This window comes from Ricinus communis, chromosome 5 (genome assembly GCF_019578655.1).
Source record: "Ricinus communis isolate WT05 ecotype wild-type chromosome 5, ASM1957865v1, whole genome shotgun sequence".
Classification (NCBI taxonomy): Eukaryota; Viridiplantae; Streptophyta; class Magnoliopsida; order Malpighiales; family Euphorbiaceae; genus Ricinus; species Ricinus communis.
The window spans coordinates 3,632,082-3,659,476 of record NC_063260.1 but is presented as its reverse complement, the minus strand read 5'-3'; the positions used below and the strand labels follow the sequence as shown (position 1 = coordinate 3,659,476).

Here is a 27,395-nt window from a genome sequence, read left to right as displayed (position 1 = left end):
AAGAAGTGATTAAGAAAAAAATCAAATATGTTTTGACTATCTTTTATTTTATTTATAAGTTTTAAAACTTATTATTATTCCAATTGCATGTAATCTTGTTATATGTATGTTATTGTTTTGCAATTTTAAGAAATTAAACAGAACATTATAACACTAATAGAATCTTATTTGTCGTTAATGCTCTATTTTTAAAATTTTTATTTCATCTTCGCAAGAACATCTTTCATCTATATCCCTGATCGGTCCAAATTATATATAGATATTTAAAGGTATTTTAGAACTTTAATGAAATATTCTATATATAATATGGTGACAATATGTGTTTTTACCTTACTTAAGCTTAATTGTCTATTTTCAGGTAGTATTAGCAAAAAGATGAAAATATGGAGCTAAATACACGAAAGAAAGCTTAATTGGATATGTTCATGTCAAGACCCAAATTTAAGACACATAGACTGCTAATTACAAGGCCCAAAGGATAGTTTAATCATTTGTATAATTATTAGGATTTATATTAAGAGTTATTTATGGGATAGTATTTGGTGGAGATAAAAATACTTAAAGTTTTATCTATTAGATAGACTTATATTAGTATATTTATCTCTAGGGAGACTTATTTAGAGGAGAACTATTCTCTATATATATATATCTCTGCAAAATTTAATTCTGGAGCAGAAGAGTTTTATCCCATCTGCTCTCTATATCTGCCCACCATTATTCTCTCCATAATTCTCTACAGTTCTTTATAAACGTTTAGTTTTAGTTTTCATTACTCTTTTAAGGATCTAAGGTGTTTTTCAAGAGATGGAGAGTGATGACCAATTTTCTTTTTACTTGAAGAAATCCTGGATCTAGAGGGAGCTTTAATTTTGAGTCTTATTTTATGTCTTTCTATTTAATACCATGATCATTGGGTTAAATATGTTAGGCTAGTTTTCATAAGTGTTTAGTTTAGCCTTTTTACTTTTGTATGAACCTTGTTATTTATTTATTTAATAAATGATTTCTTTACCTTCATATATGTATTAGTTTCATCTATTATTATTAGTTGACAATCATATCAATTTAGTAATGATTTTTGTTATGAAAATCTTTAGGTTAAAAGTATTAGAAACATCATCTTTACTTTAATCTATGTTGGTATAAGAAACTTAGATTGCATCATTAGCTTGAGAAAATCACAGAAAAAGGCATATTACCATCTCATTTATTAGATCTAGGCTTAAAGTAAAACAAGGAAATTACTAAGTAAATGGCTAGACTAAATACTATCTTTAGCATATAGTTTTAGATCATAAGCATTTACATTTGCATTGCATATTTATTTATTGATTAATTACTTTATTTTATAAATATTATCCTCTCAAAATATTGATTTAGAGTGTTTAGATTTACTTTAATTATTTTATATTGATAATTAGTTTTTATAATAAGTGGCCTCATAGTTTCTTAAGAGATCAACCTCGTTGTGAACTTATCCTTACTATATGAGCGGTTCGTGCACTTGCGAGTACTAAAAAAGATACATCAATACCAAACTAGTAGATGAACGATATATATTTATTAATTTTAAATAATTGATAATACATTTTAATCAGAAGTGATCATGATTTGATTAGTTGAACTCTGAGTATAAAAAATTGACCATCCAATTTTTATTTTTATCAACTAAAAATCAAACAATCATACGAAATTATACTTCTTTCTTATGGATTAATTTTAATTAATAATTTTTAGAAGAAAAATAATTTATTTGTTAGGTGATTATTTTTTTTCCTTTTAATTAATCTCTTGATGAAATGTAAATTAAATATTATTAGTTCAATCAATTAGTTATTTTTTAAATCATTTCTTTAGTTTATAATTAATGTTGATAAATATATATATTGATGGCAAAATGAATTATGTTATCCAACCTCACGACGAATGACTTAACACTTTTAATTCCAATTGATAAAGAAAAACTTTTGAAATCCCAAGTATCCAAAGACTCCTAAACTGACTCAACCATATTACAATATCCAATCCAAAAATTCCACAAAGAGATACATATCAGGAAACAAAGATCTCTTTATCAGGAAACCAAAATCCTAATTATTGGACCACTTCTCAACTTACAAATAGCAACTTGTTAATTGCACGTACCATCCTTCAGAATTCTCACTTGTTCTCTTTCACAATGGCTGCAAGAAAACCTGATGGAATTGAAGAGGAGGAGATGACCAACATTGAAGAAGGCTTAGTGGTAACTTCCACCAAGTCTAATCCAAATCCCACTAGTTTTGGCACTTGTTTATCACCTAAATCTGTCAACATTGCCCAAAAGGTTACTTTTAAGATTATTCTGATACGTGTAAAGTAAGGATATTTCTATGTGAAATAAGGGTCTTTTTTTTAATTCCTTTTTAAATTATTTTTCTTTGTTTCCTTATATAACTTTTGGATTTAATATGTTGTAAATTGCTTTGTGGGGATATTTTCCAGGTTGTTGCTGAGTTAATTGGAACCTATTTTGTGATATTTGCTGGATGTGGATCTGTTGCTGTGAACAACATTTATGGTTCAGTCACATTTCCAGGTGTATGTGTGACTTGGGGTCTAATTGTAGCTGTAATGATATATTCAGTTGGTCATATTTCTGGAGCACATTTTAATCCTGCTGTCACTATCACTTCCGCTATTTTTCACCGGTTTCCTATGCACGAGGCCAGTCTCCCAATCAATTAAATTTAAAATTAATATTAAATTTTAGACGTCTTATTAATTTATTTTTTTATTTAAAAAGTAATTTTAAAACTCTATTTATCAAAAAATTATAATACAAATATTATTCATGTCTTGAATATAAATATAAATATTTTTTAATCACGAATTAAATGTGATTTATTATTATATTATGTTATAGGTACCCTTATACATTGTTGCTCAAGTAATGGGATCAATCCTTGCAAGTGGGACATTGGCATTAGTGGTTGATGTAAACCCTAAGGCATATTTTGGAACTGTACCAGTTGGATCGAATTGGCAATCTTTAATTATGGAAATCATCATCACCTTCCTCCTCATGTTCGTCATTTCTGGTGTTACCACCGATGACAGAACCACGGTTCGTCTCTACAACTCCTGCTTATGGCCCTCCTACTTGCTATTGTAATATGAATACATGACCATCAATAATTTAATTTCTCTTTTTCAAAATTCTTATTTGATTTCTTAACTATCTCGTCTCTAAACAATTAATAGCAAAATCATCACTTTCCGGAACAAATTTTTCTCGAGTGGGTCTCTTTTTCTTCTTCGGTACATTTTCTTGCCTAGAGCCCCATATTTTATTAGGGCGGCTTGATATATTCTACGACACTATCATTAAATTTTTCTTTTGGAAAATATTCAAAATGAGTTATTATCTTTCTTTTTTTTTCTAAATAAAATACGTTTTATACTATATGATTAATTTTAATTTATTAAATAAAAAAATAAAATTATTCAAGAGAGATGTCGCAGATTCAAGTCTTTTCCTCCCTATTAGATAGCGCAAATTACCTTATATTGTATAGCCCATCATTTATTTACCTTTTCTCTTTGGTATCCCCTCCTTGATATCAAAAAATAAAACAATTGAAAATGATAGTTTTGTTATACTATTTCAATCTTAGGTCTTTTTAGTTTGAATACACTAGAGCTTTATTAGTTTTCTTTATGGTTTTTCTCTCACTTTTTTTTTTTATTAATTTTTTTTCATTTATTTATTTTGTTAGTATGATTATTTTCTAAAGAAAGTATTATGTTGACTCTACAAACATTAAAAAAGTACAAATGATATTAAGAGTCTAAATTTAGAACTCGAAAGTTATCTTATATAATTTTTAATCAATAAAAAATGTAAAATCTCAAAAAAATTGCATATCAATTTTGTGAACACAATTATGTCATATAAAAATAAGCATTTTATTATTAATAAAATACAGTATTTCTTAATTGGCAATTTATTTAAAGATATCAATAAAGTATCGTTGAAATAAAAAATGCGAATATATAATAATGTTAAGTTAGCATGATAGAATGAAGTAAGAAAATTCTAAAATTCTAAGAGTATTATGAAAGTGTAATTATTATTTGTCTTATTTATTGTAGTTATATTAGTTTAAAAATCCATATCTTATTTATAGAGAGAAAGTAAAAGGAAGATAATAAAGAAAATATTCTTAGCACTTTTCTATCAGAAAATATTTATGCTTTATTATTTTTAATCAAAATTAAGGTTTTTAATTTTAAATTTTACTACGTTAAAATATTAAAAATATGGTTTTTTTAATTTTTTTTTTCAAATTCATGTTTTTGGTTAATTTTTGATTTTATTGGTTGTTATTGGATACCAAGAAACAACTAAAAAAAGTGAAAAATAACAGAAAATAATTGAGAAAGAATTGAAAAGAAATTATATCATAAATTTGAAAAATATTATAATAAACTCACATTTTTTAAAATAAAATTGTAAAGTGAAAATGATATTTTTTTAATTAATTTTAGTATGTTTTTGAAAAATTTCCTTTTCGTTTTTTTTTTTTTTTTGGCAGGCTGGACCTCTGGGAGGGATTGGTGTTGGCATGACAATATTATTGAACGTGTTTGTGGCAGGGTAATTTCTTTTCTCTTCTTTTCCACTCTTACAAATAAAGAAAAAATAACAAAAGTTACCAATGTTTTTTTATTTTTGATGATGTAATTTTTTTTTTCATTTTTATTATGTAAAAATATAAAAAATGCAGTTTTTTTTTATTTTCTTTTCTCAAAAATACAGTTTTAGTTATTTTTTGGTAAAATAACCAAAAAACAATCAAAGGAAAACTAAAAAAACAACAAAAAAATAAAAAAAACAACTGAAAAATAATCACACTGTATTTTTGTAAAAAAAGTCTATACAGCAAAAATGATATTTTTTTATTAATTTTAGAATATTCCTGAAAAGTTTCCATAAATAAATGTACATGTATTACCTAATTTGCTTTCGTCTTTTAGTTTAGGAAGGATAACCATTATATTTTTACACCTACTAAAGTATTGAGTGTTGCAGGCCAGTTTCAGGGGCTTCAATGAACCCAGCAAGAAGTATTGGGCCAGCCATTGTTAAGCATGTCTACAAAGGATTATGGGTGTATATTGTAGGGCCAATTGTTGGAGCTATTCTTGGAGCATCTGCCTATAACTTATTAAGATCCCCATATAATCAGACCCCTTGACTCCATTTTTTTTATTCAATTGAATCCTTTAACTTTCAATTTTGTTGTAATTAGGTTCTTCTTTAACCCTCGTGCGTTAGGTGCGTCTGCATCAAACTCCATATAAGATGCGTGATTTTTGATGAAGTTTTGTCGATCGGGCCCCTAAACTTTTATCGTTTTGATAGATTGAGCACCTAAACTTTTAGTTGTTTATAGAGGTCCTGGAATTTTCAGATTTTTTAGAAAATGATGAAATTTATAACATAAATAGGTGTTAAGTAATTTTTCCAAAACGTGAACTTATAAAAGTAAAAGAATATAGAACTAGCAATGAGTAGCCAATATATTTCATAATTAAATTTATTATAAAGTAACTAATTATAAAATGAAAAATCATAATATGAAAAAAAATCATATATAATCACTTTCAAACAAAATTATACGAACTCATTTACAAATTTTTATTAAAGTAAAACTTCTTTTGGAAAAAATCAAGGGCTCATTGGGCTTAATAGTAAAAATTACAAAATTTAGAATTAAATAAAAAAACAATAAATTTCAATCGCTATATTTATTTTAAAAGATTATTGTTACATTAATTTATTGTTCTTTTTACTCCCTGATTATTAGACTTGCTACGTATTTATCTTTATTACATTCTATTGGGACTTGCTTAGTATTTATCTTTATTATACTATTTATGTTACTTAGTGATGAATTATATCTACTTATGTATGATTTATTGATATATATATATATTTTTTTGTAATATTGATGCTTATAGTGTAGGGAACAGTAGTGCACAGTTAGAGGGGTAACCAAGTGCAAGCTCAGTTTAGTTTAATATGGCAAAAATTCGAGTTTGGCTTGTTTTAAAACTATTAAGTTTACGAGTAGTTGGAATTTAGTTCATAATTAGTTTATTTATTATACTAAACGAGCTAAATTTGAATTTGATTTATAATAATAATATAATGAAAAGAAAGCTCAAACCTGTTAAGTATTTCTAATAATAATAATAATAATATATTATTATTATTATTATAATATATGTGTATTATATAGATAATACAATTCACTCTCTTATATTTAAAAATCAATAAATTATTATTTTACTAATTAATAAATTTGTAAGAAATCAATTTTATTTTTATGATAATTAATAATTCTGTTATTCTATAATTAGTAATATTTCAGAAATAATCTTTATAATTATTAGTTATTAGAGAAAATATTTAAAAATAAATGTTTAATATTTATATATTATTTTTTACACTATATTTAGTTGAAATGAATAATTTTATACAATTGATTTTAAATTCAAAGTTTATGTGTTTGATTGAAATTAAAATTCATTTAACTCATTATATCGATAAAATTTATCATATTAAACTAAATTCGATAAAATATATAGAATTTCATAATAGATCCATATTAATAAATAATAATTTATAAATTTTAAATTTATGTATGTAATTAAATTTTAATACAATAACTTTATATTATCATTTATGAACTTAATAAATTAATAATTCTAATATTTAATATAAGTTTTTGATTCATCAAGTATATATATATATATATATATATATATAAATTAATTCAAAAATAAATTAATTTAAATTCGAGCTCGAGCTTACGAATTTAATTGTGAATTTACTCATAAGCTAATAAACGAATAGATTAGCGAGCTAATAAATTAAACTCTATCTAGCTCAAATTCAGTTTTATAAAATTATCAAGTTTAAAACTAAACTCGAGCTCAACTCGATTAATTTAACGAATAATTTCGAACAAGTTTTTTATCGAACCGTTCATGAGACGTCAGATTTATTTACATATTTGTATAATTATAACATGACATATAAGATAAATAAATTTTTATATTATATTAATTTAACGAATAATGTCGAACAAGCTTTTTTTAGTTATTATTTCTTTATTTTTTGTGCAGGTTTTATGTATAAATGACTTTCTCCTTTACGGGTTTTATTTGTAGATTTCAATGCTACTAGTTTGTTCAATGTGGAGGTATTAGCACATGAACATCACAATTGAAAAGGGAAGATATATTTCAAAGATTTTTCTACTATTATATAAAATGTATTTTATATTAAAATGATACATATTATTGATGCAAATTGTGAATTTGAATAGAAACTGTTAAAATATTAATTTTTAAAATATTAAACAGTAAAAAAAAGGTCAAATTTTATATTTTCCTCTAATATTCTTGTAAGATGTAAAACTAATAAAAAAGATAATTATTATTTTGTATTTCCATTTTTTTATATACATAATCCTATAATTCGTAAAATACTTCAAATTTGTGTTTAAAGAATAGATTCAATACTATAATCTAGATTAATATATTTATTAAAAGCAAAATAAAAATAAAAGAAATAAGCCAAAAACGACAACGACATTGACGAGGATGAACACTCACCGCAAAACTCCAAATGACAAAACTGCCAATTACGAAGCTACCTACTAGTCTTATATTTACGTATACAATAAATATATATATATATATATATATAAAAGACTTGCAAAATCATAAATCAACTAATCAACTTGCAATCCGAATTCTTCTTACTGATCATCATAACAATCATGGAGGACGACTACTCACAGAAATTGGAATCAGAGATGGAATCTGCGGCTCTACAATCGAGTGAAGGAGAGCAAGAGGACGTCATGTCCTTTCGAGAGAAAGTCGACACTGCCGGGGATTGGAGAGAGACTATCAATAAGGTAGTTCCCGCCGTTGTTGACATCCGGATCACTACCTGTCGCGCTTTCGACACAGAACTTCCTGCCTCCGGCTACGCCACGGGCTTCGTCGTTGATAAGAAACGTGGCATCATCCTCTCTAATCGACATGTCGTTCACCCCGGTATACTACCTCCTCAATGTGTTAATTTGTTTTCCTTTTTTAATTTCTATAGTTATTTCTCCTTTTTATGCTTTTTCTAAAAAGTAATTTCCTGAATTAGTATTGTTCATATCCCTTTCTTTCCGAGATTAATTTATCATTTTAGTGATTTTCTTTTTTCCAATTAAATAAAATAATAGGCGGGAAAATTAGAGTGGTATATTTACGGTTTTACCCTTTTATATTCTACAGTAGATTTTTTTAATATAAATAAAAAAAAGGAATGTATTTATTAATTAATTTTGAATTTTGAGTTGGTCTGCAGCAGTCTGCCTGAATTCATAAGAGAGAGGAAATGAGAAAGCCTATTTATTTATTTATTTATTTTAATGGGAGAGACAAACACTGTTGTAAATAGACGGTAGAGCGTATGTTCTCAGAAAAAAATTCAAAATTTTATGATTGTAAATTAATTAAATAAATGGGAAGGAGGATTATTGTTATGTACAGAAGTATGTGGAAATTAAATTAGAGAAAAAAGCAAAAGAATAAGTACATGGAAAAATAAACTTAGGTTCACAATTGTAGATTTATTAGTGAAATTAGAAGGAGGGTTTTTGATATGTAGAGAAAAATGTGGAGATTAAATTAGAGAAAGTTGTGAACAAAAGAAAAATGGAAAAATACATTTTAGCTTCATAATTGTAGAAATGTTGCTATTCTTTGTATTTCACATGTCTATATTCTTCTGGTGAAACAGGCCCAATAGTTGCACAAGCGATATTTACAAATCGTGAAGAAATTAATGTGTATCCAATATACAGAGATCCAGTGAGTTGTTTCTTTTTTTTTTCTTTCCTTTCAATGAATTTACTCTGGACCTTCATATTGGTTTCTCTTATTAAAATTAAAGCATTTAAAAGAAATTGTAGATGCAATTAAAGGCTTCCTTTGAAGGTCTTAAAAATGTAAAGAAGAATTAAAATGTAATTGGAAAATAATATGACTATAAACAAACACTGAAGATGCAATTAAACACTTTCAAGAATTATAACATAGTTGGGCAATGAAACCTTTGCTTATATCCTATTTGTTGCTCATTTACTTGCTTGCTATGTTTTACTTTACAGTGCGGAGATTTTTTTTTTTTAAAGTTTCATGGACAATATGAACGGTACTCATAGTTCTTGACATAGCATCAATAAAGGATATGAATTGTTGTTGTCAGTCCTGTTCTCTCCCTTGCTGACCTGAATACTATATACATGCGTATCAATATTTATCTGAACGATTTATTTGCTGCTATTTCCTCTCTTAGGTCCATGATTTTGGCTTCTTTCGTTATGATCCTGCTGAAATACAGTTTCTGGACTATCAGGAGATTCCTCTTGCTCCTGAGGCTGCTTGTGTTGGACTAGAAATTCGAGTTGTTGGTAATGATAGTCGTGAGAAGGTATTTAATCTCTATGATTTTCTATAACTTAAAAGAATATTGATAGTTAATACACAATTACCTAGTTGAAGGAGAAATCCACTAATTGCATTCTTAGAGTAGTAGGTGTAGTTGTGGAAGTTGGATGCCAACAGTAAACATGGAAGATTTTTATCTCGTCTAAATAACTTTATTTGATAATAGATTCTTTGCTTTGCTTTATTCATGTACTAATCGATTGTGATCGTTATAGTGGCTCCTATTTGATGTTGTTTTTTCTTTTCTTTTTAATTTGGTTTGTGTAGTTAATATAAGTTCTTGAGCCTAGTGATTTTTTAATATAACTTTGTAATACACAGGTGTCAATTTTGGCTGGCACTCTTGCTCGTTTGGATCGAGAAGCTCCCAAATATAAAAAGTACAGTAGTTTCGATAACTTCTTTTAATCCATTTACTTAATAAAATGTGTATTTCAGTAATCAGATCTCAACAAACTATTGGTCAGAGTAGGTATCGAACTTGCTGTGATAAACATAGGATGTGAGATAATTTTAAATTCCTTACCTTTGGGGCATGCCTTTTGGTCAGACCTCAACAAACTACAATTGAATAGTTAAATTATTTCTTGCAAAAATCTTGGTGTCTGAAATGTTGAGTACTTCTCTCCATTAACCATCAGTTTCTTACACACTTCATTATGGTTAAAAGAATTCTGTTACTTGGTGCAGGGATGGTTACAATGACTTCAATACATTCTACATTCAAGTACGTAATTTTCTTTATCCTACTAATCAGGGAACGTGTAGGAGAAGTTTTGCATGGGAATAATAAGTGGATCGAATATGATTGTAATTTGACTATAAAGTTTTTGCATGCCTGTTTAGGTAACAGTTTTAGGTGAGGAATATAAATGTTTGGAATCACACTTCGATAGAAACATCATATATTGGACTTTGTCTTAGACTGGATTACAATGATTATAAATTAATTTTGAGGGCATGCAATAGGACTTGGTTGAAACTTTTAATATCTTGATGAGGACAATGTGAAGATCATCTCTGATCAGATGCATAGCGTACACAGGAACCCCTTCTACATCTGAGTTCTCATTCAAACAAACAATTGCAAAGACGAAGATTTATCCATATTAAGGCACAATATGCAAAGATGGCAAAAGATCAAGGCCTTTGTGCATCCTTCCCTCTCCATATACTAGCATCACAGCTCTCAAGTTTGAGAGTTAAATCCATTACTCACTAAAAGCACCACAATATATATCCCACATAGAATTTGAAAAGGAGCAACATAAAGAGAGGCATGATTTATACTACTGTTGTGGCCCAAAACACTCACAAGCAGTTAATGCTGTAATGTGTTGGGTCTTCTTAACTATAGGTGACATAGTACTCATCCTTTTGAAGACAAAAAATCAGCAAAAGCACTGACCTTGAAATAAATGTTAGCATGGGTTATAGATAGAATTTCTTTTGGCCCCTCTAATGTCATAACTAAGTTTGACATAATAATATTTTCCTGGTATAGAGACCTGCTGAGATATTCTGATTTATTGTTGCATTACTGCTCTTTTTGGCCAGCCCCTTGAACACTATATTGTGTTTTTCTATTATGCGTTTTTGAGAATAAGTTAAAATTTTGGACCGGAAACTACCTTTTTTCCCCAATGTTCTTTCTTGTTTGCATTACAGATTATCAATTAGTATGAAGTTTACAGATTTTCAAAATTGGAGGCAGAAAGCAAGGCACTTTAGTTTGAAAAGTTGGATGTTTTGGACGCTCAATATAAATGTCATCAATTGTGAATTTTATCTTATGAGATACTAGCATTGAAAAAGAAGAAAGCCATGTTAGCTTGCTATAATGATTTCTCATGCAATTTTTGTTGTCATCTTACATTATCTAAGTGTGTTTCTCACTCTCTTGAATTCTGATTAGCAGTACTAAAATGTTTATTCCCTGTTTTACACATTACTTTAAGGCAGCTTCTGGAACTAAGGGTGGTTCTAGTGGTTCACCAGTGATTGATCGGCAAGGCAGGGCAGTGGCCTTGAATGCTGGAAGCAAGTTATCAACATCATCAGCATACTTTCTACCTTTAGAGCGAGTATGCATTTTATTTATTATTTGCTTATTTCATTGTACAATGCTTCTAACTCTTGTTAGCTGAAAAATATTTTAGATGACATGACGGTTTGAGGTATAACAAAATAAGGTCCTCTGAATTGTTATTGTAACAAATCACATAGAAGTTTAAAAAGTAACAAGGTGTCTTAGTTCTTTTCACTTAAGAATTAAGCTCAACTAAAATGCCAATTTTCATAGTCAGCATAGGTTGAGATCACCGGCGATACCATTTTCTTTGCTTTCTATGATCTAATACCATGTATATGGATAAGTTTTGTGTACCTTAAGTGTCAATGAGAACCAAGGGCTTGAAAGAATTTAGGCAACAGATGGTTTGAGGAACTTGTGCAATGATTTAAAGTTTATTATAACCTTTATGGTATTGCTTATGCATTTGTTTTCGGATTTTTTTAAGATATGCACTGTCTATAAGCCTTCAAAAGATATGAAACAAAGACTACTTAGCTGAAGTATATGCCTCATAAATTGAAGTCTCAAAGCATATGCTTTCCACTATGACATAAGGTCATTCTTATCTATTAAGTCTATTGTTGTAATGAAGATTGCTCGTCAGCATAGCTTAAGTCCTGCAAATATTTCCACAAAAGAGAAAAAGAAAATTTGTATCTGATTTTTGGAATCTAATTTTTTTTTCTTCCTTCTGGCTAATATATTCCAGAAGACCAAATATGTATATCTGGATGTACACAAACCAAACATGTTTGTCTCAATTTCGTTATGGTTGCTGTGTAATAGTTCGTATTTGTCCACAGTTCATAATGGTTAGATGCTAAAGTTTCATGGTTTATCATTAGGTCCTTTTTAATTCAATCTACTGGTGTATATTTTCTGATCTTTTTTTCTTATGAAGCCTTTAATTTTTTTAAGTGAGCGCTAGTTTTGAACAGAAGTTCTATCGTCTAGGCTTTGAACTATCAGGTATTTAATTTTGCAGGTTGTTAGGGCAATGAGACTTATCCAGCAGGGTAGGGATTCTAATATTAGTAACTGGGGAACAATTCCTATACCTCGTGGTACTCTTCAGGTCTGTTGTTACACTTCATTTAAATGTTCTTCGAATTCTTGGAACTGTTAGAGAATGATTTGAAAATCTGGTGGTCAACAACAGGCTCATTTCTATTATGACTAACTTTTGTTATCATTGTCCTGACATGATTAGATACTAACAATGGAAGGTCATGTCTTTAGTTCCGCTTGGTCTATGGCCTTTTCACTCTGCTTTATAAATGAATCATAGGCTGTATTGGTTTGCTATGATTACTAATAGTAAGGCTGTTATATTCCGACTCCCAGGCAACAAAATTGTGTTTCAGAATCAAATGGAGTTGACAGTACCAATTTGGGGTTAATACCTTATTTCATTGAATGTAACAAACATTAGTACTTTCTTGGAGTGAAAAAACCTTATCTACTTCTATTTAAAATCAGGAGGCAAGCAACTGTGTTCTATCTTTATTTAGTCAAGTTTATGAATAAAATAATGTGACAAGAGGAGCCATTTCATTAAGGATCAAGATCTAAGAGTACTGAATGATGGTAATGGTATATCGCTGAAATACTACATCGTCCTACACATGGTTGTATCGAACTTGTTTCTCTTTAGAATCGAGTTCTCTTTATGTTGTTGACTTTCTTCCGATATAATAAATACTGGTTCCGAACTCACTGCTGGAACTGTATTGATTATCTCATCATATTATGCCAAAATAATATCCTTGTATCATCCGTTCACGAGATGTAATTTATTTTCCAACCCTAGCTTAAATGTTTAGGTATCTGGGCTTTGAGCAAAAACTTAAGACTTTAAGACTTCAAATACTTCATGTCACACCTGTTATTTTCTTAATTTTCAGAAGGTAAGGGTACCTCCAATATGCGGGACCTTTTTCTTTATAAATTATGAGCATCAGGACGGTCATTATGGAAGACATAGAAGTGGAGGTTTCACATACATCTTAGAATTTCCTACAATGACATTAAAATAGATTGGTTTAAAATGCTATGGATATAGTTAAGCTTTAGAATATAGGTTTCAGTAGAGTTGATGTTTTACTTATTTTATTTTCATTCTGCATTTTGTTGCAATACCATTTATTTTGTACGTTTTGGCGTTTATGATTTATAATCTAGGTGACATTTCACTATGAAGGATTTGAAAAGGCACGGCGGCTTGGTCTTCAAAGTGAAACAGAGCAGGTATTTAGTTTTTCCTTGTGGATAACTGTTAAGAACAACAATTAGTGTCTAATTCTGTTTTTGGCTTGTACAGATGGTACGACGTGCTTCTCCACCAGGTGGAACGGGAATGCTTGTTGTTCACTCTGTGGTGAGCTCACACATGTATTTTCATACTATTTATTGTAATTAAACATTATATACGTTTAACTATTCTTCAATTTTAGTCTCCATAGCATTGATACTGGTCTGTTCAGGTGCCAGGTGGTCCAGCTCATATGCAACTGGAGCCAGGGGATGTTCTAATATGCATGAATGGGGAAGTATAACATCTAGACTAGTCAATCTATTACAACATACAACTTCTCAGATTGAAATTGCTTAACTACTTGTGCAGCCAAATTGCATTTCCATTCTCTCTCTCTCTCTCTCTCTCTCTCTCTCATGCACTGTCTTCTTTTTATATCATCCTCTTTCTTTCTACTTTTTAGCTTTTGTAAGTTCCTAGTGGCTAAAATATTAAATGTACGAGTAATCTGTATATTTCCAATTTATTCTGTAATTTGTTGAAGTGGCATTGAACATAGTATGTCAGGATCAACAATTTTAAGGAAGTTTTTGTTAGATCCACAAAAAATAATGAGGTCTACTTGTGTTTATTCAAACATTTGGTAGATCATGGTTGAAAGGTGACAACCTTACAAGGTCATAAGCATGCATATATGTTGAGAACTTTAATAATGAGATTCATTAAGATGGATGTCTCTCGCTATTTTGTGATGAGAACGAAATTAAGATTTGTGCAAAATGTACCAAGTAATGGATGAATCAAAGACAAGTATCTTTTTGGTTTATTTGTTTACAAGGAGTCGTGGACTATCAAACCACTCCAGCTACTGTCATTTTTGCGAGTCTGCTTTAGGTTTTAAATGATTACTGTCAGATCATTTCAGTTTTACCTTTTGTGTATCCAAAGTAAAGATTTTCCTTATGATTATATACAGATGTTTTTCATGCCAAAATGCAATCTTTACTTATTTTTCTTCATATTGGAGTATTATTTCTAAGCTGCTCAAATGCAGATAACTACTCGATTTTTGAAATTGGAGACATTGCTTGATGATAGTGTTGGCCAGAAAGTTGAAGTACAAATTGAAAGAGGTAGCAAGTCTTTGACTGTAAACTTAGAGGTAAGACTTATTCTAGGTCTTATTTATCCTTCATTAGTAATCAACTCTAACTTCTTAATTTTATTAGGAAAGTGGTTTAAATGCATCTATTGGGGCTGATTATGATGCTGGATTCCTGGTGTTAAATGTGAATTCACTTTAAACTGTAACTGCTATAAATGGCTCTTTGAAGATGTGGCATTGTTGTGGGAGACAAATAAGTAAAGAAATGATCAACTGAATTTTTCTTTTATTCTTTCACACAACCCTAAACCCCCCCCCCCCCCAACTTTCCCAGAACCTTGGTAGCACAGCTGAGAAAACACTGGGAGAATCTCTTCTTTTTATTGAAACAAGAATTGACAAATTATAAATTATAAAGAGTTTTTGGGTAATCTCTAATCAGAGAAGCTCTTTATTTTTACTAAAGTAAAATAGATGTTTTTTTCCATTTTTTTGTCTATGAAATTTTAATTTCCCCGCTTCTTTTACCGATTCTTCCTAGATCTACCAATGAAAAGGAACATAGTCATTCGACTTTAATTCAATAAGACCTTGTTTCTTGTCATTTATGAAAATTATTTGAGAAATATATTTTCACTTTCTAATATTTTCTTTTTAAGTTGTACTTTTTATTGATATTATTCATAATATTCCCATAACCTAATCATAATTATTTACTAATCTTTTGGATTTTGGCTCAATCGCTTGGGTCTGTATCCCATTTCAGTGTAGTTCTTCTTTGTATTTCTACTTGTCAGTATCTCCTCCAAGGATTACTTAGATCTCTTATGTTTATGTGCAAAGTTGACATAATGAAAATTCTGACTCATTTGTTCCAGGTTCAAGATTTGCATTCAATTACTCCTGACCACTTTTTGGAAGTTAGTGGAGCAGTAATTCACCCTTTGTCTTATCAACAGGTGGGTCAGATTATTTATTCGTATCAATTCATTTCTTTTAAGGATGCCTAAAATGTTGCTCTTGTTTTTATTTTATTTGAACTACTTAGACTCATATGTGATTGCAAATATCTTAACATGTGCAACTTTTGTTTGGAACAGGCCAGAAACTTTTGCTTCCCTTGTGGGCTTGTATATGTTTCAGAACCTGGGTCAGTTATATAGTGTCTGACATTTCAATTTTTATTCTTATTCTGATTTATGTCATGCACCATGATCTGACGTTTCAATTTTTTAATCTTATTCTGATTTATGTCATGCACCATGATCTATATTTATATTATACAAATATTATGACTGGGTCAAAGTTATACAAATGGAGGCAACAAAAACCTTTTCAGCTTTGTTATTTTTACGGATGAAAAGAATCAAATACTTATTCAGGAATTATACCAAAAACACACCTTGAATTCTGGCTGGAAAACAATTTGAAACTACAAGCCGCTTTCTGTTACATGAAGAATCCCTGATATGTGCCATATTAGTACTGAAGATATGAGAAAGATTATTTTGGTTATAATGGTAGTTTGTGACTGTAGTTTTCATTAGGAAAAAAGTGTCAGCAGTTTAGCTTGATATGAACTTTTGGATTCTGCTGTTGAAAATTTCTTGTAATAAAGAAAGTTTTAAGGGAATGACTTAGTAAGGTTACAAAGTGAAGCTAAAGTCTCTCCATATGAGATGTGTGATGGAGTACTAATGGTGGGACAATGTTACTTGTGTTATTTGTATTCTGTAGTGAGAGGGGACCAGCTAGTGGTTAGAATTCAGTAGCTGGAGAAAGGAAACTGTCGATATGGCCATGGAAAAATTAAAAGGTCACATATTTCTTAGAGAGAAAGGCCAACATTCAAGCTTTCTATGAACAAAAGAGATGGTCTGTCTCACTTTCACAAGTCTTATTCTGATTCTATCATGCCAGAACACTGTATCAGCCTATTAGTCTAGAATTGTTTTTACAACCTTACTACTTAAAGGTAATTCTATCCACAACCCGATGTGAAACTTTAACTTCTCTATTTAATCACTAGTTGATCATAGTCAAGCTTAGCAATGAGCATGATATTTAGAGGACATTATATCAGAAACAAAGTAATGAGGGAAAACTAAACAGTGAAAGAAACTCTATGCAGCCATTAGTAGGGCCATAATAAATGAAATAATACTTGGAATATTCATAATAAATTCTAGGTTAAATTGTGACCATGATTGATATATATTAATTTTATAGAATCTGAGTTTACAATTACCTTTAGTTACAGTTCATGAGAAGGAAAAAGGAGAAGAAAACTATGCAATCTTTCCCTTCCAGTAATTTTACTTATGATCACTCCTTTTTCCAGCTTCTGTGTTCATAAGTCGGCTGTGCTAATTGATTGGACAACATCTAATAATTATTTATGGCTTAAAGACAGCCTAAATGAATATCATGATACCTAGATGCAATTTATGTGGCTGTTTGGATAACATAAAAAGGATTCAATATATGAGCTTCTGAAATCTCCACTGGATAAATGTGGATCAAAATTGTTTCCTACACTTCACTTTTGGATAAAAGTGGCCATATTTGCAATCATTCTACTCTTGCAAATGTCGTGGATAGCCTTCTCTTCAAAGATATTTGATGGGTTACTCTGATACCTCATAAGTCTCTTATAGTGATTCCGCTTGAACGGAGAAAAGAGTTCCAAAAAAGCATTTTTCTTAGGCGGATCTAAGAACTCTCTCTCTTTCTCTTTCTCGTCTTAAAGTACAGGATAAAACATTATGAGGAAACAAGTATGTGATTGAAATTTTAAAGAGAGGAAGGAAAATCACTACATCAAGGAAAAGAATATGAAGTGTATTGGCTTAATTTCAAGTAACCGAATTTCTATATAGACATTTTACTAATGCTGTATTTGGTTGAAATTCACAAAAGAATCCATTTCATTTGAGAAAAAGACATGAGAGAGAAAATAAAATGAAAATGATAAAGTTGAAAGAGATATTTTAGTGTTATGGAATGTATTAACTTACTAATGTGGAATTCATTTAGAAATTCTACCTATTTTGTTAGAATTTAGTTTAACTATAACCAATTCCACACAAATTTGATTATGTAGAATACTAAATTAAGTTTTACTCCATTTAAAGCATATCAATTTTAGATTCACAAATGAATTTCATAAATTTTTTGGATTTCAACCAAACACTACGTAAATGTCACTATTATCAACCTCTTGCAGATATATGTTATCTAGAGCTGGAGTACCTCGACATGCCATCATTAAGAAGTTTACTGATGTGGAGATATCACGACTTGAAGATCTAATCTCTGTTTTGTCTAAGTTGTCTAGGGGTGCTCGAGTGCCTTTAGAGTATATAACCTACAAGGATCGCCATCGAAGAAAGGTATGCAACAGTATATAGCATGTCATTGTAGCATTTATTTTTTGAAGTTTCAGATATCATAGCTTCATATTATCCTACTCTTCATACCTTTACCTTGTCATATAAACTGGGTGATGGAAAAGAGGAGATGCAAAATTCAGAAAATAAGACTAGAAACACATGAAAATCAGTATGCACATATAGAACCGTATAACTTTGACTCATTAGATTTGTTACAGTTGATAATTGTATTTCCCTTTAACTCCCGTGATGACTGCAGTCTGCTCTAGTCACAGTTGATCGCCATGAGTGGTATGATGCTCCAAAGATTTATACTCGTGATGATAGTTCTGGTATATGGTTGGCAAGACCTGCTATTCAGCCCGAGTCTTTACTGCTCTCATCTTGTATTAGTAATCTTGAACAAGGTTCAAAAAGAGAAACAACTGCATTAATTAGTGAATCTACTGTATCGAAAGTCATGCCTCGAACTAATGATTTGGAGTTAACTCAAGCTGTTGCTAGTTTGGAAGTCAGTTATGATCATGCTCCTAAAGAAGTCTGTTCCAGAAGTGACTCTGATGTTGAAAGAAATAATACACAAGTGATTAAGGATCTGTCGAGAAATGAAAATGTTGTTGCTGACAGTTCCTCACATGAAATTGGAGAAAAGAAGTTGGAGGATCCAATGATCACAGAATGTTACAATGAAAATTCAACAGAAGCTGTAAATAATGCTTCATTTCCAGAACGTGTCATAGAGCCTGCTCTTGTGATGGTGGAGGTAACATGTCAAAGTCTTAAGATTTGTGAATTACCTTCATAATTATGACTGATGTTAATGTACTCACTTTTATTCCAGCAACATTATTAATTCTGCTTTCAATTAGACAAAATGGCGCTACTATTTCTGTGCTGGTTTATCGTTATCTTTTTCGTCTACAACTGTTAAGAATTATTTTTTGCTTTCTTTTTGCTATTTTTCAATGTACTTGCAAGTTATTCTAGCGGGATGACTTATTTCTTTGTTATTATGGAAATTTATGTTGCGTCCTTGTTAAAATCTATCTTTGTCATTATCAATGGCATAAACGGTACTTTTGTACTTGCAGGTTCATATGCCCCCATCATGTTTGCTTGATGGTGTCCATTCACGTCATAATCTGGGAACTGGAGTCATTGTATACCATTCTCAAGGAATGGGATTGGTTGCAGTTGACAGAAATACAGTTACACTATCTGCATGTGATGTGGTGCTATCCTTTGCCGCATTTCCTATTGAACTTCCAGGCGAGGTAAACTTTTGAGATGTAACGATTTTGAAAATTACTTTGTAACACTTGAGTTACTGATATCTCATTGCAGGTAGTTTTCCTTCATCCTGTTTACAATTATGCTCTCGTTGCATATAATCCCTCTGCTCTGGGAACTATTGGGGCTTCAATGGTTCGTGCTGCTGAACTCCTTCCTGGTATGTTGACTTTACATAGTTACTTCTCTCCGAATTATTATCTCTTTTTTTCTCTTTTTTCTTCTTATTTTGTAATAAGAAAGAAATGTTGATTACTACATGGAGGATTTGTATTCAGGTGTAAAGGTTTTTTTACTTATCTCAGCCTTGGAATGACTGAGGAGGAGTCATAGGTAAAATTAGGAAATCAAGCTGAACTTCTGGTTCTTAGCTCTGTTATTTAAGAGCTCAGATTCATTCCAAATTTAAATATTTTAGAGCTTCAATCACAGAGTTCATAAGCCACGGTTGCTCAAGCTTGACTCATTTGAAGTATCAAGATCAGGCTGGTTCAGTTTTAACCAGGTGAATATGTTGTTACATGGTTGAAATCTTCAACTGGCATAAATTAACCAGCAATAAGCAAATAGGCTTGCTTTAACCATGTTAATTGTGTGATGATGCGGAAGCATAGGGCAAAGTGAGGCCTGCTTTATCTTTTGTAATAGGGAGTTATACAATCGCATGATCTTTGCTTCAAACACTAGGAAAAATGATAGTTTTGCTTTAAGGGGGGGGGAAGTTTCCCTCTTTGTTGTTGATATATGGGCTTGGATAGAACTCATTCCCAAAAGCTAGCTCAAAGGAAGAGGATGCCCAATACACTATAACAGCTCAGTAACCAAGCAATGTGGGATAAATACAACTTCTAACACCCTCCCTCACGCTTAGCGTGACATGCAAATGGGCCGAGTCCAAACCCACCATCGCAGACAAAAGGTCGGCTCTGATACCATGATAAATGGGCTTGAGTAGAACTCATTCCCAAAAGCTAGCTCAAAAAAAGAATATGCCCAATCCACTTATACACTATAATAGCCCAGTAACCAAGCAATGTGGGTAACCAAGCAATGTGGATGAATACAACTTCTGATAGTTGTCTTTGTGTAATGTGTAATTATTGGAGCTTCACTATCTTTCCTATTTAAGATCTTAAATAAAGCAGATATAATATAACAACCAAAATTGACTACTACCGTGCAGTGATCACTTTAAATCTGTAAGCCAACAATGAGCCAATTGGTGAGGTTATGAAGTAATGGACAGAAATTTCTGTCTTTTAACCTTTACTCATCAAGCTTCCTTGATGACATGGTCATTTGCAGCCTTCTTTCTTTGGTCATGTGACATAACCTTTACTCATCAAGCTTCCTTGATGACATGGTCATTTGCAGCCTTCTTTCTTTGGTCATGTGACATGTGTGTTCGTATTCTGCATTTCTAGTTTTGTTCTCATAATGTTTGTACTAAGAACTATATTCATATTTTTTGAACAGAGCCTACATTATGTCGTGGAGATCCAGTATATCTGGTAGGGCTAAGAAGTTTACAAGCAATCTCTAGGAAATCTACTGTGACAAATTCTTGTCTCTCATTACATGTCAGTTCAGCTGATCCTCCTTGTTACAGAGCAACGAATATGGAAGTGATTGAGCTTGATTCTGGTAAGAGTTAGATTGTAATTGAGCAAATTGTACTCTTTATATGTATGTTAGCTTTCTTATGATTCTAGATTCCAGATTTTGGTAATACATTTACTGGAGTTTTAAGCAATGAGCATGGAAAGGTGCAAGCTTTGTGGGCAAGCTTTTCAACTAAGGTTCTTACTGTTCATATAGTTCTCCTAATTTTCTCCATTATGGTGTTATGTGAAATTGCTTAAAATCTTCATTTCAGGTAAAACCTGTTGGCAATGTACCTCCTCAATTTGTTAAAGGTATTCCAATCTATATGATCAGTCAAATACTGGAGAAGATCATAACTAGTGGAAATGAATCATCTCTTCTCATTAACGGTGTCAAAAGGTCAATGCCACTTGTTAGTATTTTAGAGGTTGAACTTATCCCTAGATCGCTATCAAAGGCTCGGAGTTTTGGTCTGAGTGAGGAGTGGATCCACGTATGTATACTTATTTTCTTCTAAATTATTTATTTCCTTTTCTCTAGTCTGAATGCATTCTCTTCTTAACCCCTTACTTTTCTCTATGCTAAGGATACTAAATTGTTGAGGTGTAGATATACATTATCAAAATGGAAAAATATAACAACCTCAACATAAATTGATGACATCTAGTATATTATGTAAAATAATTGTGAAAGTGTTGCATGTTTCACTTTTGAAATTTTTAACTGAACACGTAATCAAGCATTCAAGATATGTGTGCCTCCGTACAGTTGGACTTCGAACTTTAATTACTTTTCCTATATTCTACTAATTATGAGATGTTGCCAAAGCTAATTCAAGAGCTATAAGAGCTCTTGTGATATTCTGAGACACATCCATAACTTAAGGTGTGATGTCGAATGGTTCAACCTAAGGTCCTAGGTGGGGTTATATCTTAACTGCCAGCGTTTTCTACTTTAATATCTATTGTTTAGTTTCCATTGTTTTCCCATTTATTTTCTTTGTCCCTAATCAGTCTATGAATAAAAACTCTTTATTCTTTTTCTTTTTGATTTAATCTTTTCATTCAATATTGAATTCATGGTTGTAAACAAAGAGGAACTCTGAATGCTGCATATCTGATCTCAATGCTCAATCCCATGGCTAGGAATTTGCTAGCTTTAACTTCTATCATTTCTTGGGATAATTACTCCTGTCTAAAGTACATTTACCTAAGACCATGATATTATTGTGAAAGTGGAGGTGCCGGTACATGATTAGATTTAAAGAGCATGAAAAAATAGAAGAATTCAAGAAAACCAGAATTCCTTAGAAGAGGCCTATACCCTATAGGCTTACCAATATCTATGCATTAATATCTTGAAATATTGTATTAGGTCTATGTATTCATATTCCAGATATTTAAAGTAAGGCTTGCTCAAAGAAGTAAATGGTGCTGACATCCTCTTTTTGCAGTAATTTGCATAACTATATAGATACATATATATAACATGCATGGCCAGTCATATAACTTATTGTTGATGAACTAAGTTTCGATTCGTGAATTTGAAGTGGCTGGATAATGTCTATGCTTCCAGCTCTAGGTGATAACTTTTATACTATGTGAGTATAAATTTCTCTAATGGTTGTTTTGGTTTTCAAATCCTTTCTTATTAAGTTTTCACATCCAGAAGAAATGACATTATCTTTTAGGCTAAGCAGATTTTCATTCCTTAACATTCTTTAGTTTTTGTGCTGCATTTGCTTGCTGTGCTTAGAATCTTAATGAGTAAGGATAATGGTATGGCATCGTCTTAGATACTGGTTATTATTTTTTATAGACTTTGGTCAAGAAAGATCCAACAAGACGACAAGTTTTACGTGTTAAAGGTTGTTTGGCTGGATCCAAAGCTGAGACTCTATTAAAACAAGGTGACATGGTGCTGGCAGTCAATAAAGAACCTGTTACTTGTTTCCGTGATATAGAAAATGCTTGCATAGCATCAGAGAAATCTGGTGACAATGATGGAAAACTGAACATGACCATTTTTCGGCAGGTAAGCAGACACCAAATAGAATGTACAAGATCAATTTTTCTTTTTCTCTTTTTCCATCTGACTGGAAATATGTAGATTGATATGTTATAGTTTCTGGTTTGTCGTTAATTATTATATTAATTTGATGTCTTCTTCTGCATGGCTTGTTGCTAGGGATGTGAAGTTGATGTTCTCGTAGGGATAGATATTAGAGATGGGAACAGCACAACACGGATGATTAATTGGTGTGGTTGCATTGTTCAGTGTCCTCATCCAGGAGTTCGTGCTCTCGGCTTTCTTCCTGGAGAAGGACATGGTGTATACGTTGTAAAGTAAGAATATTCCCTTCATCTCAAAATTTATACGCTTTCTTATAACAGCTGATATTCAGATGTTGGCATCAGCATGCTAGAATTTGCTTCGTTTGAATGCATTATATAGCCTGAAATAGACAATCTTACTCAGCAACATGCTTATAAAAGTAGTTTACATGCTTTCACATACTTACTCAGCAACATATACCTTAGTTAGTGTTAACAAGCTGCTCCTAAGCTATGCGGACACAGGTCTGAACCCATAATTATAGAAGTTGGGATAAGGTAATTTCTGTTGGTATTGTTTTAAAGCTGTTCAAACATAGATGACATGAAATTGTTTGTCATTGACTTAATTCTGCCATGCAATATTAGTTGATCTTTCAGAATCATCCCAGGTAATTTATGTTGGTATTTTTTCTGAAGCTGGTCAAATATAGTTGACATGAATGGACTCGGGCCTATAAAACATGACGGATTAATAGAAATAATCCAACACTTCACCTTTATCATATATTCATACATCACATCAGATATAGATATCATGTTTATGAAATACGGTTTACCTTAACTAGCAATTTAGTCATGCTATTACATGATTATTTTAAATTTAAAAATTTTATTTTAAATATAATTTAATTTGTAACCATATTGGTATAAAAAGTAAGTCTTGTTTAAACATGATCATGAATGTCCATATAATAGTTATTTTAATAAATCAGATTGTTAAAGTTTTACTATTTATTTTTTTTTATTATTACTTTTTGATATCACATATATATATATAGATTCAAATTTTTTCTATTATTATATTGAACTAATAAATTCTCCAACATATTTTTGTAACTGTTTTTGATGATCCAAATATAAAATTTTTATTTTCTACTATTTTATTTTTATTTTTTATTTTTATATATACATATAAATATATATTTTTTATTAGAAAAATAATGAGATTTATTATTAATATATAGTAGCTATAATAATTATTATATTTATTATAATTATTTTTTAAAAATATAAAAGTCTTATATTTAAATAAGCCATAAATTTTTACTATATTCATTATTAGCATTTAAGATTCCATTTAATTATTTCATAAATATTTATAATTAATACTTTTATAAATATACCACGTGTTATTTTTTTTTATTGGAAAATAACATAACATGACTTTTTAAAGTTCTGCCATGTCAAGTCTCGTTGCAAAACTTTTATATATATTTATATACCATGCAATATTAGTAGTTCAGAACCCTCCAAGTGATAGGGAATGGCACTTTCACTGCATGTCATGATTCTTCAAGTTTCTCTTAAATAGGAATAGATAACATAAGATTTCTGAACTAAATGAATAAATATTTATTTTTTCTTTTCAATTTTATCAGGTCGTACCGTGGAAGTCCTGCTGATAGATATGGCTTAACTTCTCTTCGATGGATAGTTGAAATCAACGGAAAACCGACTACTGACTTGGATGCCTTTGCTAAAGTGACAAAGGTAATAATTACTCACAGTAATAATAAATAGGTCATGAAGTTTGAACTATTAAATAATTTAGTTTATTCTTTTAAAATTTATAAAGTTTATCCAAATTTAAAATATTTTTCAAAATCGCTCTCTGGTAATAATCTTAGTTAAAAAATATTAAAATAGAAATTAAAATTTTGACAACTCATTTAATTTTCCAAAACATGACTTAAGAAAAAAATTTCTCTGGAAATTGTTACTAAAAAGTGATTTGAACCAATCAAGCTACTTTCTCTTTAGTAGATCGTGTGTGATTTCTTCAATTCTAGTTCAAATGCATATTTTGTTTGTGGGTAAGGACATAGTTCTGTGTTATATATCAACGTACATGAGTTTCAAAGTTCTTGCTGTCCTATTTCACCTTTGTGCCTCTTTTGTGGTATGGGGCAACATCACAGCAGTATTTGTATTTCAAACATGTATTTCGGCTATTGTCGAGCTATCGGATGTGAAATTCTATGTGGATATAGAGTGTAAAAAACACTTCCTCTATTAACTCATTGTTTCTAAATATGAATGACAGACACTGGACAACAAATGACTCATTAAATCAGTTATATTTTGTTTGATTATAATTGCTACTTAGATAATTATAGTTGAGCTAATACACGTATTAAATACTGACTTGTAAAAGGGATATATTTATTAGATTGAAGGTTAATGTGAGCTTTTCCTATTGCATTTCGATGATTTATAATAACTTAACGGATAGCATAATTTTTATAGCGGTGATACGTCATTAGAGAAAAGTTCCTACCTATATTATAAACTATAGCATACATATAAACATTATTTCATATTTCATTTTATTCTCTTAATCACTAATGTGCACGAAGCTAGAATTGGATCAAATTTAAAACTTCTTCTTTTTGCACTCTTAATGGTTATGTGCATTTTATTTTATGTTTTGAAATTAGACACATCTTCGTTGCATCATGTATAGAAGACCTTTCAGATTATGAATCATTGCCCTGTTTGAGTTGCCATGTTATGGGAAAAAACTCCAATTATATGTTATAACAATTATAAATTCCTTTACATTTATCAGGATTTGGAATGTGAGGAATTTGTTCGCATAAAGACTATTAACTTAAAAGGAAAGCCACAAGTGCTTACCTTGAAGCAAGACCTGCACTATTGGCCTACTTGGGAACTGAGATTTGATCCAGAAACAACAATGTGGCGCAGACAGACAATCAAGGCATTGCAGTAATGTAAGAAAAGTATGTACATTTTGTGCATGAAAAGGATTGTGTAAGTTGCAAACCCAAGCTCTATATTTTCTCGTGGCAAGGTGTTGAAGTTAACAGTTTATTGTAATATTGGATAAGTTACATAAAGGTTTTACTCAACTCTTTAACACATACTTTTTTCTTTCTTTACTTGGTTTCTTCATAAATTGAAAATATAATATGCTAGAAACGTTATTATGATAGTATACAAATGCTTGGGATTGGTACATAACTTTAGAATAAGAATGCAGTCAAATGCATATTTATGTCTATGAACTTTGGTCATTTAGTTAGTTTAACATTTTAAGTTTCAATCTAATCTAGCAGACACCTGAACTTACTTTTTTTTTTTTATGATATCTTAATTTTTTTTATATGTATCTTTATTCAATATATTCACATGTATTATACAAAGGTGTTTAATTATTACTACAAATAAAATTAAGTTGTATGTTGGGTTAAATTAAAAGTTAAAGGTGTTTAGATATTAAACAAAGTAAAATTCAAATATTTGATAGATTAAATCAAGAATTAAAATGTTAAACTGAGTCATCGATACAAATTCATGACATAAATATATAACATGACTAAATATATAACATGACTGCTCAAAAAAATAATAATATTGCATTATTAAAAAAATAAAAAAAAATTAATAGTATTATTATATTTCTAAGTATCACATCAAATTTCTTCTTCAAACTTCTAGAAAACTTACTATATTTGATTGGCATGTGCTTTATATTTTTTTATTAGTAATTTCTTAATTTAAAATGTATTAGAAACCAATCGTTTTATTAGTAAGAAATTGTAAACATTTTATTCATGCAATTCTTGATTTTTAGGTCTTATGAAAAGAGAAATAAATATTTAAGTAAAAAATTAAATACTTATAAATATAGGTGAATTGAGAAGTATTTTTATTAAATGTTCCATTTTGTATGAGTTGACAAAATTGAACTTTCAAATATCACAAAATCTGATGGATGGTGATTCAATTGAATGCAAGACTTTTCCAC

The 27,395-nt window shown here is 30.2% G+C and overlaps 2 protein-coding genes across 2 annotated transcripts; both read left to right on the top strand.

The window, feature by feature from the left end:
• Positions 1-2,179: 2,179 nt before the first annotated feature.
• On the top strand, positions 2,180-5,353 carry LOC8276569 (probable aquaporin NIP-type). Its single transcript, XM_002532917.3, has 5 exons — positions 2,180-2,326; positions 2,485-2,706; positions 2,906-3,106; positions 4,578-4,639; positions 5,075-5,353. The coding sequence occupies exons 1-5, from the start codon at positions 2,180-2,182 to the stop codon at positions 5,238-5,240; spliced, it is 798 nt and encodes a 265-aa protein (XP_002532963.3). The 3' UTR covers positions 5,241-5,353.
• A 2,391-nt stretch (positions 5,354-7,744) lies between these two features.
• Positions 7,745-26,574, top strand: LOC8276570 (protease Do-like 7). The gene is made up of 24 exons (XM_048373919.1): positions 7,745-8,118; positions 8,858-8,928; positions 9,416-9,550; positions 9,889-9,947; positions 10,258-10,294; positions 11,526-11,651; positions 12,627-12,716; positions 13,823-13,888; positions 13,962-14,018; positions 14,125-14,190; positions 14,950-15,057; positions 15,879-15,959; positions 16,101-16,150; positions 18,227-18,392; positions 18,652-19,155; positions 19,484-19,666; positions 19,737-19,842; positions 21,159-21,326; positions 21,402-21,481; positions 21,559-21,780; positions 23,106-23,321; positions 23,475-23,632; positions 25,003-25,114; positions 26,193-26,574. The coding sequence occupies exons 1-24, from the start codon at positions 7,836-7,838 to the stop codon at positions 26,355-26,357; spliced, it is 3,309 nt and encodes a 1,102-aa protein (XP_048229876.1). The 5' UTR covers positions 7,745-7,835; the 3' UTR covers positions 26,358-26,574.
• Positions 26,575-27,395: the final 821 nt, after the last annotated feature.

What these genes read in the sequence shown, in the direction of transcription:
- LOC8276570 (XM_048373919.1), top strand. Translation starts at nt 7,836, where the DNA reads ATGGAGGACGACTACTCACAGAAATTGGAATCAGAGATGGAATCTGCG. An exon ending in GAAGCTCCCAAATATAAAAA is followed by an intron (nt 9,948 to 10,257) that starts GTACAGTAGTTT and finishes TACTTGGTGCAG; the next exon opens with GGATGGTTACAATGACTTCA. An exon ending in GTATATGTTTCAGAACCTGG is followed by an intron (nt 16,151 to 18,226) that starts GTCAGTTATATA and finishes AACCTCTTGCAG; the next exon opens with ATATATGTTATCTAGAGCTG.
- LOC8276569 (XM_002532917.3), top strand. Translation starts at nt 2,180, where the DNA reads ATGGCTGCAAGAAAACCTGATGGAATTGAAGAGGAGGAGATGACCAAC. An exon ending in CTGTCAACATTGCCCAAAAG is followed by an intron (nt 2,327 to 2,484) that starts GTTACTTTTAAG and finishes GATATTTTCCAG; the next exon opens with GTTGTTGCTGAGTTAATTGG. An exon ending in ACCGGTTTCCTATGCACGAG is followed by an intron (nt 2,707 to 2,905) that starts GCCAGTCTCCCA and finishes ATTATGTTATAG; the next exon opens with GTACCCTTATACATTGTTGC.